General features: G+C 46.3%; 1 protein-coding gene across 5 annotated transcripts in view; it reads right to left on the bottom strand.

The window, feature by feature from the left end:
• The window catches only part of AFF3 (AF4/FMR2 family member 3), a 599,573-nt gene that overhangs the window by 30,952 nt on the left and 554,031 nt on the right, over window positions 1–14,590 (bottom strand). For all 5 annotated transcript variants that reach the window (XM_009184764.4, XM_009184766.4, XM_017947790.3 and 2 more), the window contains 3 exons: window positions 13,980–14,104; window positions 9,397–9,598; window positions 4,637–4,761 (listed from right to left, as the gene is read on the bottom strand). In XM_009184764.4, the coding sequence (XP_009183028.2) occupies window positions 4,637–4,761; window positions 9,397–9,598; window positions 13,980–14,104 (452 nt within the window). The remainder of the gene's footprint in view (window positions 1–4,636; window positions 4,762–9,396; window positions 9,599–13,979; window positions 14,105–14,590) is intronic.

Raw genomic sequence — 14,590 nt, 5'->3', positions numbered from 1 at the left:
TTTACATTCACCTGCATGTAGATTCCTTACAGTCATAGAAAAAAAAATCGCAGGCACTCTTTCCTGGGAATGTCATTTATAATTCAGCTGGGTTCATTCAACACTTGCTATTGAGAGCCTACTGGCTTCAGCTGTTGTCTGAATCCCATGTTTATTCAACCATTAACACGTATTTATAATACAAAGAGATGAGTTTACTTTTTTAAAAAAGCTGCACGATGCGGCTTTAAAAATTAAATGACAGTGTGGCATCTGTTACTTTTTGGATCACTGTAACTGGATTTTCATCAACTTGAAATCACTCCAGTGCTAATTATCTAGTCCTTTCTTTCTTCCATTGGTGGCCTCTCTTTGGTCATTTCACTGCTTGTTTTTAAAAAGGGGCTAAAAGGCCGGGCGCGGTGGCTCAAACCTGTAATCCCAGCACTTTGGGAGGCCGAGGCGGGTGGATCACGAGGTCAGGAGATCGAGACTATCCTGGCTAACATGGTGAAACCCCGTCTCTACTAAAAATACAAAAAACTAGCCGGGCGTGGTGGCGGGCACCTGTAGTCTCAGCTACTTGGGAGGCTGAGGTGGGAGAATGGCGTGAACCCGGGAGGCGGAGCTTGCAGTGAGCCGAGATCAGGCCACTGCACTCCAGCCTGGGAGACACAGTGAGACTCCATCAAAAAAAAAAAAAAAAAAAAAAAAATAAAATAAAATAAAAAGGGGCTAAAGTTCACTCTTCACCCTGGGTGAAGAGAAGTCAAGGAAAGTGATGGGGCTGAGGTCCTCCTCTGTCACTGAGGGTGCTGGTGGGGAAGCTGGCACAGAATGGAGGTGGGCAGGGAGGAGGTAGAGAATTAAATTTAAGTAATCCTAGGAAACCTTCCTGGAGAGGTCACCATGTGCCTCTCTCTCCCCTGAAGAACTGAGAATTAATTAATCATTATACTTCAACTCTTGTGCCTGTACTTGGCACTTAGTAAGTACTCCATATGTGCCAAATGGAACCTGGGAGAGGTTCTGCACAATTTTAGGTGACATCTTAGCCCAGTGATCTCTTGAAGGTTGCTTATTTTTACTGCTTAAAGGAAGAGACGATGCCTATTTTTGCTTTTTTTCTTTTTGATATGAAGTTACACTCTTGTGGCCCACACTGGAGTGCAATGGTGCGATCTCAGCTCACTGCAACTTCTACTTCCTGGGTTCAAGTGATTCTCCTGCCTCAGCTTCCCGAGTAGCTGGGATTACAGGCACATGCTATCACGCCTGGCTAATTTTTCTTTTTTGTGTTTTTAGTAAAGATGGGACCAGCCTATGTTGGCCAGGCTGGTCTCAAACTCCTGACCTCAAGTGATCCACCCCGCTCAGTCCCGCAAAGTGCTAGGATTACAGGCATGAGCCACTGTGCCCGGCCTATTTTTGCTTTTCAAGCTTGAAGAATCTTTCCACAACTTTCTTAGTTCGACGGTTGAGTGGCTGTTTGAGTTGCATATTTATTTTACTGTTATGGATTTCAAATCAGTCGGGACACATGGCAATTGGAATGCGACATCTATCTCTCCGTATGATGGATATGAAACAGTGCTTTTTTATTCTATTATATCTATATCCATAAAAGGAGAAACAGTTTCATTGTGGCTGTCAGCCAGGAAAATTATACGTATTGCTAATGGGAAGAACAAATGATAACAGCCTCTTTGTTGACACTGATAGTGACAAAATTACATTAGTTTCAGCCATAGCAGATTGAGAGACATTTCCTCTTATAAAAAGTCCAAGGGCTGCCAGCCATGATGGCTCCTGCCTATAATCCCAGCACTTTGGGAGGCTGGGGTGGGAGGGCTGCTTGAGGCCAGGAGTTTGAGACCAGCCTGGGCAACACAGTGAGACACTTTTTTTTTTTTTTTGAGACGGAGTCTCGCTCTGTCACCCGGGCTGGAGTGCAGTGGCCGGATCTCAGCTCACTGCAAGCTCTGCCTCCCGGTTCACGCCATTCTCCTGCCTCAGCCTCCTGAGTAGCTGGGACTACAGGCGCCCGCCACCACACCTGGCTAATTTTTTTTTCTTTTCTTTTTTTTTTTTTTGAGACAGAGTCTCGCTCTGTCTCCCAGGCTGGAGGGCAGTGGCGCGATCTCTGCTCACTGCAAGCTCCACCTCCCGATTTCACGCCATTCTCCTGCTTCAGCCTCCCGAGTAGCTGGGATTACAGGCGCCCGCCACGTCGCCCGGCTAGTTTTTTGTATTTTTTTTTTTTAGTAGAGACGGGGTTTCAACGTGTTAGCCAAGATGGTCTCGATCTCCTGACCTCATGATCCACCCATCTCGGCCTCCCAAAGTGCTGGGATTACAGGCTTGAGCCACCGCACCCGGCCTTTTTTTTTTTTTTTTGAGACAGAGTCTCGCTGTTGCCCAGGCTGGAGTGTGGTAGCAAGATCTCAGTTTACTGCAACCTCTGCCGCCCAGGTTCAAGCAATTATCTGCCTCAGCCTCCGGAGTAGCTGGGCTTACAGGCACCCACCACCACGCCCAGCTAATTTTTGTATTTTTAGTAGAGACTGGATTTCACCATCGTGGTCAGGTTGGTCTTGAACTCCTGACCTTGTGATTCACCTGCCCCAGTCTCCCAAAGTGCTGAGATTACAGGTGTGAGCCACCGTGCCCAGCCGTGAGACACTTTTTCTACAAAAAAAAAAAAAAATTAACTGGGGGTGGTAGCATGCATCTGTGGACCCGGCTACTCAGGAGGCTGAGGCAGGAAGATAGCATGAGCCCAGGACTTTGAGGCTGCACTGAGCCATGCTCATACCACTGCACTCTAGCCTGGGTGACAGGGCAAGCCTGTCTCAAAAAAAAAAAAAAAAAAGTCCAAGTACCTGTAGATCAAAGTGCAATCATTTAGTTGTTGCTATTTCTGACCTAGCTTTCTGGTTCATACACTGGAAAATTCCTTGCATTTTAATATGACATATGTATTTGTATTTTGTGTGTATATACCATGCTCTCAAAACCATCCACTGTAAGTATGCCGTGGTGTGAATACCTCAGGGTCTAATGCTCCTTCTGTTTGATCATGTTGTTGGGTTATGACTTCCAAATGCAGATTTCTACATTATCCTTATACACAATTCTAATCTCTTCTTTTTACAAATGGCTGAAGTTCACATGAACAATTTATGTCCTGAACCTTAATTATAAATGTAGTTTGCCACCTGACTGTACTCCCACTCCATGCCCTCCCTGGGGATTAATCACCACCTACCTCCCTGGCTGCTTGGCAAAGGCGATGCAGACAGTGAGAGGAAGGGGGTGGTGAGGGCCAGGAGTGTGGGTGGGACGCAGCTGCCACCACAGGAAGAGAGGAAACACACATGCTTTCCTGGGCTGCCCTCAAGCTTTCCCAAACCCAGTTGCCTTGGAATGTGTTCATTTAACAAAATAAACAACGAATGTGGACTTGGCTTTCAACCCCAAAACTCTGTACCCTCATTAGCTTACGGGAGTCCATGCAGTACTTGAAGACTACAACTTAGTATTTTAAATTTCCCAAGGAAGCGTACAGAGGTGAATAGATCATGCCAAGATTCGGGGTGGCAGTTATGGATGGAGGAGCGGGGCGGACGACGAGGCTGGAGTAGCCACCCCTGCATGGTGCTTTCTCTGCTCCACGTGATACCCCTTAGGAGATGTCATTTAATGGATCCTAGGAGGGCCCTGTGGAGGGAGCCATGGCATTTGTCATTGGGACTCTCGGACATGTAGAACCATTTTATTTTCCAACATCCAGTGGGGTTAGTGGTTTGCAGTCTGTCTCCTCAGCTAGACTAGAAGCCCTCAGAGGGCAGGAGAGCCCATTTCTGCAGCTGCTCCACCCTGGGGCTGCATTTTTCCTGCCTCACCCAGCCACGTATTTGACGTCCGTAGGACCACTAAACCTGAAAAGAGGATTCAGACTGAGTATCTTCTGCCTTCCAGGCTTGTCCTTGACACATACATTTTCCCTAAGAGCCGAAATAATTTTCAGCATCATTTGATCATTTCTCATTTGTCATTTTCAGCCTCTCGAGAGCATTCCAAAATGTTATTTTTATTCATCTTCTCCTCTTGTTTTTCCTCCTTTTAAAATGATGCCGGGAATACAAGTTATACTTGGGTGAGACTGAAAGTGCTAGAATTGGGTGAAGGATGATGGCATTTTTTTTTCCTATAGAAGAATCGTTTATACTATTATAAAGAATATAGCAGTTGGAGGAAAAGAGCTTTCAGGAGTAAATCACTATTATTCATTGCCTATTATAATTTACAAAAACAACAATGCTTCTCTTTCTAGCAGCATAAAACCGCCGACAACCCACAGTACAAGTGCTTAGAAGTCTAAGACTCATTAATGCTATTCGCCTTTGTTTTCTGATGTCCAGCCCCGTTAGCACTGATTATTCTGTCTACCCAAAACCCCACCAGGACTCAGGCATGCACTCAAAATTAAGGCTCCAATTCCCTTCAAGAGAGACATTTAAATGACCAAGTCCCAGGGGAAAAAAAGGCCACACTGTTGCTGAAGGTGGCCACACCAAAGTGTCCACGCCCCTTCCACCTGAGCAGCTTCTGTTCTGTCTTGCCCCTCACCATATTAAAAAAAGTCTGAACTTACATATCATCGAAGACGAGTTTCTGCCTCTTGCAGTCCCTGTGGCCGTTGGAGCCTGGAGACCATGGCTCCGTCTGCGGTCGTGACTTGTGGAGGGGAATGTTTTCAGAATTGTTGTGAACTGCTTTCTAAACAAGAAACAACACATGTCTTTGAGAAACTGGCCACCTGGTGAAGCGAGCAGCCCATCACATACACACATCCATAGAATATCTTTGGCTCTACAGAACATCTTTGTGTGCTGTCTTAGAATGGATGGTGATTGTGTCTCAATAAAGAAATACCTGCCTTCTAGGTATTTGCCGAGGGCTTCTCCCTGCGTTCTCAACTGTCATTCTCATGACACTATCCAAAGGGAAGTCATGATGCCCACTCTCACAGATCCAGAGAAACAGGCTTGGTGAGCTTCAGCAACTTGTCCACACTCAGTGACTGTGGTGGAGGCCAGGGGTTAGGGTTTAGACGCCTACTGTTCCCAGTCCGCTAGACCGGAGGCCGGCCAGTTCAGTTTTCATCAGCATCCTCCAGGGCGCTGGTGGAAACACAGATTGCCAGGCTCCGCACTGAGAGTCTGGGATTCAGCAGGGCTGGGGTGGGGACCTAGAATCTGCCCTTCCATCTGGTTCCCAGTGATGCGGATGCTGCAATCACCCGCGATCCTGGAACCACGCTTTCAGAATCATTCACCATCACTGCCTCTTGCAAAAGATAAGTCACTCAGCTCACAGTCTGTGAAGTCACTGTCTGTGAAGACCAGAAGGAGTCAACGGGAATCACTAGGAATGATTAAAAAATAAATTCTAGGCCAGGTGCAGTGGCTCGCACCTGTAATCCCAGCACTTTGGGAGGCCAAGGCAGGTGGATCACCTGAGGTCAGGAGTTCAAGACTAGCCTGGCCAACATGGCAAATCCCCGTCTCTACTAAAAATACAAAATTTAGCCAGGCGTGGTGGCGGGTGCCTGTAATCCCAGCTACTCGGGAGGCTGAGGCAGGAGAATCACTTGAACCCAGGAGGTGGAGGTTGCAGTGAGCCGAGACTGCGCCATTGCACTCCAGCCTGGGCAACAAGAACAAAAGTCCATCATATATATATATATACACACACACACACACACACATATATACACATACACATATATACACACACACATATATACACACACACACACATATACACACACATATATACACATATATACACACACACACATATACACACACATATATATACACATATATACACACACATATATATACATACATATATGCACACACATATATACACACATAATACACACATATATATACACACACACATACACACACACATACACACATATATACACACACACATATACACACATATATACACACACACATATATACACACATATACACACATATATATACACACACATATATACACACACACACACATATATATATATGGAACACATTAGTCTGTGGAAAAGTTTTAAAAATCACATTACTCAGGATAGAAACAATTACATGGCACCTACTGTGTGCTAAACACATGGATCATAAAACTGCATCTGAGGTTAGGAAGTGTGAATGGTTTCTCTGAAGTAATTAAAATTGAGTGTATACAAATGCTGCTTTAAATATGGACTGCTTTTACGTGTAACACTGTACAGGTTAGAGTCTACTGTTATAGAAGACCAGGAAACTCAGATGTCAACATTTAAAAATTGTTCTTAAACTCCTCCAGTGGCCTCTGCTTGCCATTGGTGAAAGGAGCGATCCCAGTCAAGTGGCCCCTCAGCCATTCTTCGCCTGTGGCCTCTGTGCCCCAGACTCATGGGCTGGTGTCCGGTTCTTTCTCGGGACCTTTGCACTGGCTGCTTCCTCTGCCTGTAATGCTCTGTGCCTCTTACTATATGCCTACTTGCCTTTTAGAGATCTCGCATCAGGGGTCAGCCATCTATGGACAGGGAGTCAAACCTGGCTCTTTTTGTAAATAAAGTTTTATTGGAAATGAATCCTGCCTATGCATTTATCTATTGTCTGCTTTCCCGCTACAATGGCAGAGTTGGGTAGCCAGGATGGAGACCGTGCAGCCCATAAACCCTTAGGTTATTTATCTGATTCTTTACAGCAGCAGTTCTCAACTGGGGGCAAACTGATAATGCCTGGAGACATTTTTAGTTGTCACCACTGCCAGTGGGTGCTCATAGGATCTACTGGGTGGAGGCCAGGGACACTGCCAAATATCCTACGTTGCAGAGGACAGCCTCACCACAAGTAATTAGTCAGTCCAAAACGTCAAAACCTGCTTCGCAGAAAAAGTTTGCCACTCTTAGGACTAATTCAAGCCTCTTTGTTCTAAGAGCTCCTAGTTCTTTGTGAGTTCCCCTTTTAGCACTGAAACCGCTGGTGCTGAGTCATGGATGTGTGCAATCCCCTGTATGAGGCTCTCTCCCAGCTAACTGTAAGCTTCATTCAGGCACAAATGGAATCTGCTGGATTGTGACTGCATCTCTGGTGCCCAGCACGTAGTAAGTACTTACCAAATAAGCACCTGTTTGGTGAAGAATAACTAAATAAGATCTATAATTGGTTTACAGTTCTCTGTATATCATAGTTGCTCATGACTTAAGGATCTACAGGCAAATAAAAAAACTTGAGTTGGTGGCTTATTGTTCCATGTTTTTTCTTTTTTTTTTTTTTTTCTTTTTGAGATGGAGTCTCAGCTTCTGTTGCCCAGGGCTGGAGTGCAGTGGCTGGACTCACTGCAAGCTCCTCCTGTTCACACACCATTCTCCTGCCTCAGCCTCCTGAGTAGTTGGGACTACAGGCCCGCCACCGCCTCCGGCTAGTTTGTATTTTTAGTAGAGATGTGGGGTTTCACCTGCAGTCAGCCAGGATGGTCTCGGGACCTCTGGACTGATCCGCCTGCCTCTCGGCCTCCCAAAGTGCTGGGATTACAGGCTTGAGCCACCGTGCCCGGCCCCATGTTTTTCTAATATAGGTCTTCCCCAGTTCTTTCAGTCTAGAATTAAAGACCACTGCTCCCAAGTGAGGGTGCACAAAAGCAGGTTAATTTCCTGAGGATGCTGTAAGATTGAGGCTCTTACGGGAACTTCCAGCAACTTTTAACAATCTTTAACTCATGGGATAAAGTGTTACATTCTGCTCCCTCTCTCATCTTTCTTTGCAGAGTCCTGTTCTTTTTTTTTTCTGAGATGGAGTCTCGCTCCATCGCCCAGGCTGGAGTGCAGTGGTGCGATCTTGGCTCATTGCAACCTCCACCTCCCAGGTTCAAGTGATTCTCCTGCCTCAGCCTCCTGAGTAGCTGGGATTACAGGTGTGTGCCACCACACCTGGTCACCCAGCTGGTTTTGATAGGCACAGTGACTACCATGGGAGAGGGTTTGGAAGTGACTAATGTTCCCGAGAGGATGAGGGGTCCAGGGCCACTGGCTGTCAGAGGCTGGCATGGAGGCGAAGAGGAACTAACATACAGTGTTAGTTGCATAGGTGTCCCTAGGTGTTGGAGTTTTTTTGTTTTTTTCCATTGAGACAGAGTCTCGCTCGGTCGCCCAGGCTGGAGTGCAGTGCTGGATCTCAGCTCACTGCATCCTCTGCCTCCCAGATTCAAGCAATTCTCCTGCCTCAGCCTCCTGGAGTAGCTAGATCAGATGCCTGCCACCATGCCCGGCTAATTTTTGTATTTTTAGTAGAGATGGGGTTTCTACCATGTTGGCTGCCAGGCTGGTCTTGAACTTCTCTGGATCTCAAGTGATCCATCCGCCTCAGCCTCCCAAAGTGCTGGGATGACAGGCGTGAGCCACCGCGCCCAGTGGGGATCTTTTCATAATATTGTCTCTTTTAAAATCTTGCAGGTAAAGAAACAGGAGCAGAGAGATTAAGTAACTGGCCCAAGATCATCACACTGTAGCTAAGAGGTGAGGTCAGACTGTGAACCCAAGTCCCCTGCTCTTCCCCTGGGGCGTGCTGGAATCACCCTTGAGATCACTGGAAACGGGGTAGTGGGGGAGTTCCCTCACTGTGGCCGCAACACTGGCCAACGAGGGCCGAGTGCGGGCCCTGTAGCTTTCAGTGTGGGGTTTTCAATTCCAGATTTAACTCTGCCCTGGGCTCAGACATTTTTCCCAATAGAAAGGTTGGTTGGTTCAAACTCCTAATTTACTTTGTCCCGGGATGGTATTACTTTGAGGTCTTGTCTTTTCAGACAGAAAAATAAAATCCTGCCTAAGCAACAGAGGCTTAGAATTCTCCCTCAGGGTTCCTCTTTCCCGTTCTCTGTTGGGAGGGTGAGGGGGGATATCTTTTGCTGGGTCTTCCTAGAAGCGGGTGGCATTCAGGAATTCTCAAGGGGACCTCAAGCATGTGTTTAGACTGTGCTAGGTTAGACACAGAGCTTGGGGGTGCTCAATTTCTTTTTTTTTTTTTTGAGACGGGGTCTCGCTCTGTCGCCCAGGCTGGAGTGCAATGGTGCGATCTCGGCTCACTGCAAGCTCCGGTTCCCAGGTTCACGCCATTCTCCTGCCTCAGCCTCCCAAGTAGCTGAGACTACAGGCACCCACCACCATGCCCGGCTAATTTTTTGTATTTTTAGTAGAGACGAGGTTTCACTGTGCCAGCCAGGATGGTCTCGATCTGCTGACCTCGTGATCTGCCCGTCTTGGCCTCCCAAAGTGCTGGGATTACAGGCGTGAGCCACTGTGCCCCACCCCTCATTTTGGTTTTAGTTGGAAAGGAAGAGAGAGCATCAACGAACCGTGAGGTCTCCGCCGTGAGGCTGCAGCTGGCTGTCGGCCTTAGGCTTTTTGCTGGAAGAGGCTGAAGTGAACAAACTGTTGCCATTAGGTCGGCTGGAAGAAGTTAAGTCCTCGCTGGTGTATTTGTGTTTGGATGCATCGGAGAGGGGTGAGATGGGCGACCGAAGCATTTTTTCATTTTTATTTACTGGTATTGCCACACTGAAAAAGGAAATGACAGTAATGGAACGTCACAGAGTCAGCACAGGGAAAGGTAAATGTTTTCCTATGACCCAAACCACTCAACTGGGACCTGTTGCTGGGAGAAGCTTCTTGGGAATTATTATACCAGGAAACAAGTTAATGGCATTAGGATCATAACAAACAAGAAGCAAGTCTCACTCACTGTTTCTTTTCTCTCCCCATCAGGATGATAGTGATTCTGGAGCCGGCACCAAAGGACGCAACTAAGACTAGTAACACTTTCATTTTCCAAGTCCTTTATCCAAGGATCTCAAAATACCCAGAAAACAACTTACTGTTTTCCTAACAAGCATAAGGAGCAAGCAGTGGGAAAGTCAGTCAACAACAATAAATGAATTCTACATTTCTTTCTTTTCTTGAGACGGGGTCTGGCTCTGTTACCCAGGCTGGAGAGCAGTGGCAGGATCTTGGCTCACTGTAGCCCTAACCTCTTGGGCTCAAGCAATCCTCCCACCTCAGTCCCCTGAGTAGCAGGGACTATAGGTATGCATCACCACACCTGGCTAATTTTTCATATTTTTTGTAGAGATGGGGTTTCACCATGTTGCCCAAGCTGGTCTCGAACTCCTGGATTCAAGGTGCCTCGGCCTCCCAAAGTGCTGGGATTACAGACATGAGCCATCGTGCCCAGCCAAATTCTACATTTCTTTTTATTTTTAATTTTTTTGAGATGGAGTTTCACTCTTGTCACCCAGGCTAGAGTACAATGGCGCGATCTCGGCTCACTGCAACCTCCGCCTCCTGGGTTCAAGTGATTTTCTTGCCTCAGCCTCCCGAGTAGCTGGGATTACAGGCGCCTGCCACCATGTCTGGCTAATTTTTAAATTTTTAGTAGAGACGGGGTTTCACCATGTCAGCCAGGTTGGTCTTGAACTTCTAACCTCAGGTGATCCACCCGCCTCGGCCTCTCAAAGTGCTGGGATTATAGGCGTGAGCCACCGCACCCAGTCTGAATTCTACATTTCTAAAAAGACTTTTGCTATCTCATCTGAGCTTGTACTAAATATTATATAGAAAATAATAAAACCAGAGAACAACCTGCAATATGTAAAGCCAATTCTTAATATCCGCGTTTATGACTTAACCAGGGATTGATCAGATTAAACCTAGAATATAAAAACAGTGAGTAGGAGGCTGGGTGTGGTGGCTCATGCCTGTAATCCCAGCACTTTGGGAGGCCAAGGTGGGCAGATCACTTGAGGTCTGGAGTTTGAGATCAGCCTGGCCAACATGGTGAAACCCCATTTCTACTAAAAATACAAAAATTGGCTGGGCGCAGGGGCTCACGCCTGTAATCCCAACACTATGGGAGGCCGAGGCGGGCGGATCACAAGGTCAGGAGATCGAGACCATCCTGGCTAACATGGTGAAAACCTGTCTCTGCTAAAAAAATACAAAAAATTAGCCAGGCATGGTGGCGGGCACCTGTAGTCCCAGCTACTTGGGAGGCTGAGGCAGGAGAATGGTGTCAACCCAGGAGGAGGAGTTTGCAGTGAGCCAAGATCGCGCCACTGCACTCCAGCCTGGGGGACAGAGTGAGACTCCACCTCAAAAAAAAAAAAAAAAAAATTAGCCAGGTGTGGTGGCGCATGCCTATAATCACAGCTACTCAGGAGGCTGAGGCAGGGGAATCACTTGAGGGAGGTGGAAGTTGCAGTGAGGCGAGATTGCACCACTGCACTCCAGCCTGGGAGACAGAATAAGACTCGTAATAAATAAATAAATACGGTGAGTAGAAGTTACAGTTTCTGATTCCTAACTCCTTATTTCACCTTCAAAACTACTGTCTGTGCTTGAATATAATGTTCTCCAAAATCAACCATCAGTGAAGAGGGATTCACTTACATTTGAGTTTGCAATGTATATTACATTGTTAGGGCTCTATTCCTTAAAGTATTCTTTGGGGAAGACAGATTAGTCTGAAATGAACTCAGTCATCGCTCATTTAGGGTACTTATAGAGGTCACCTGGTAGAGCCAGTTAAAACATGGTAAAGTCATCTAACAAAGATTGACTCATTATTCTTGGGGTTGGGCTCTTTTAATTGCACGTGTTCATTATCACTGCAAACAAGCCATTAAAGTCACTTCGAAAAGCAATTTCCTTAGCTGGTGGTCACAGTGGAGAGATTACAAACACAGGCCTCTACAACAAATGACAAAACCAAGGTTCTGAATGTTATGCAAATGGATACATGCGGGGATAGAATTTCTGGTGATAGATTTCTGGTTCCAAAAGCACTGTGTGTCTAACAACAAAGAGGTTGTGTTACGCAAAAGTGCTTTGGGAGAATCCAAAGTTACTCATCTAGCGATGGCGAAGATGCTGATGTTGAAGATAATGTGAACTGCCTGACTATAATTGTTTGTTGAAATGTGAGTGAAGAAAGACCTTTTCCTCAGTCTCTATTATTTGACGTACTTCATGATTTTCACAGTGCATGAAAAACAAAACTGTGACATTAAATATTATCATGGACATCATGATTGTCGGCTTTTCATCATTGCAAGTTTATATATATATATATATATATATATTCAAGTTGACCAAAGAAACTTTCTTGGGAGCTCCTCTTTGAAATCGGCAATCCCCGTCTCTGGGACTGCTGTACAGCACTGGTAAAACCTGATAGTAGTAATCACAGTTTCAGAGGTACACAGACCACCTTTCCCAGAAAGAATGCTAAGCATTTTATATGCATTGTGTCACTACTTAACATAAATAAAACCATCAAAACTAGGAGGCTCTGCCAGGCTAAGTCTCTAGAGCAAGAGTTTTTTAACCTGGGGTCTAAGAACTTGAATGGAGAAGTGACCTCTTCATTTTCACTGACCTCTCACTGTAATAGAACATTCCCTTCAACTATGAGTAAAGGTATGAAACCAGAGTCATGGTTTAGCAGGAGCAGTAGTATCAACACCTGTGACTGTGTCACCGCTATAAATCACAGCCTGTCTGTCACCCAGGCTGGAGTGCCGTGGTGCAATCTCAGCTCACTGCAACCTCCGCCTCCCAGGTTTGAGCGATTCTCTGGCCTCAGCCTCCCGAATAGCTGGGACTACAGCAGCGTGCCACCACACCCAGCTAATTTTTTTATATTTTTAGTAAAGACGGGGTTTCACCATATTGGCCAGGCTGGTCTTGAACTCCTGACCTCATGATCCGCCTCCTTCAGCCTCCCAAAGTGCTGGGATCACAGGCATGAGCCACTGCACCCGGCCAAATCACAGCTATTTTCCTATCATATTGCAGTTGTGCAGACACACAGTTTATATTCCTCACTGCTTAGAAATTATGGAAGCCACCAGATCAGCTAGATCATTTGGTGCATTAACAAGCACTAAATGATATCACACATTTAAAAATATTTGGGTACCACATTTTCCCCATTTCCCCTTTCCCAATATTTTGGGCTGGCATCCACCCTGCCCAGCGGACCGAGGAGTGGGCAGCGTGCAGGGGCAGCCCTCCCTCCCGTTCAGACCCACAGGAGCCCTCGCCTTCCAAGGTGATTCCGGCACTGCAGTGGGCCTGTGTGTGTGCACCCTTGCTCTCCAATTTCCTCGCCAAGGTTTAGCACCGCTCTACATCTTTTCCTAACCTTTCAGTTTACATTTTTATGTGTTGTACTGAGACATTCATCTCCCTTTAAAATTCTATGTATACGGTCAGAGAGGGCGAGGAGTGTCTTAGAGAGGAAAAGTGGTCTCCGTGCTGTGGTATTTCAAAATGGAAAGAGCTTCTATGACTGATGATAAGCTACTCGTTTCTAATAAATACCCTGGATTTTGCCTTGCTTGTAAGCCATTCATCAAAGAGGGGAGTCAGTGCTGGGTGGGTCCATCTGGAACCTCTTGAGAGGAGTGTCTGGGTGGCCATTTAACCTTGGGAGCACGGACCCTTCTAAGGCCACAATTTTAGTCTATATCCAATTAATTGCTTTAGGGGCTGCACATGGAGATTCAGCTCGAAGTGTGTATTTCTTCATCTGTGTAATAAGCTTAGTGTTCTTATGAGTTTAGTGGTTACCATTAAAATACTGATTAGAAATTCAGTTATTAAGTTTTTTGGGGGAAGGGCATGTCTTGGGGAGTGCAGAGCTGTGTGTAACTAGTATCTGGTCTTTGGTTATGGAGAAGTACCTTGCATGAGTATCTGGAGCTATAGTATGTGGCACATGTAGCCATAATGATAAGACTTGGGTTAAAGGAGGGAAGCAAGTCTGAAGACCTAGACCAGAGTAGTCCTCAAAAAATCCGACCCTCCTCCAACCCAGCAGGTGACTTTCAGACCCACAGATCTCTCCAGCTCACTTCCACTTTGGAGGGAATGCACGTACCTGTTGATGTTCATGTTGCAGTGGTTTGCAGACAAAGTATTACCGGTGGAGGTGGCCAGTCTTGAAGAGCTGTCTTTCTCTCCCTGGGCCTTCTTGATCTCCCTGTAGTCGTCTTCGTTGTCACACTGTATGGGAATAAACTAAAGTCAATCAGCACTGGATTTCAAGAGTTCCCAGGCGCCGACTTCCACAGAGCAAGGCCTGCTGGGAGCCCCACTCACCTGGCTTCCCCGAAGCGTAACCTGAGCAGCTGTGCCCCTGCCATAGCTTCCCCATTAGCTCCTCAACAAGCAAGGATGAAATCTGTCGGTTTTACAATTGACAGCTGATGGAGAGGAGAGGCACGACGCCATGATTCAACATTTTGAATTCTGACAGCTGCTCTGCCATCAATGGGCCTAGGATTTAGTCCTCCAAAGCAGCCCTGGTCTGAGTTCCCACTGCAGCTCCAGTGGCACTCACCTTGGCATTTCTTGGTATCAGAATAAAGTACAGCAAGTGTGTGTTCTCTGGGATTCATGCCATAAGGTCAGTGGCAAGCTTGGACTTTTCTGCTTTAAAAATTCTTGCCTTGGCCAGGCGTGGTGGCTCATGCATGTAATCCTGGCACT

The sequence above is a fragment of the Papio anubis genome, chromosome 14 (assembly GCF_008728515.1).
Source record: "Papio anubis isolate 15944 chromosome 14, Panubis1.0, whole genome shotgun sequence".
Lineage (NCBI taxonomy): Eukaryota > Metazoa > Chordata > Mammalia > Primates > Cercopithecidae > Papio > Papio anubis.
The sequence above is the reverse complement of the archived record's forward strand: the minus strand, read 5'-3'. Positions and strand labels throughout refer to the sequence as shown.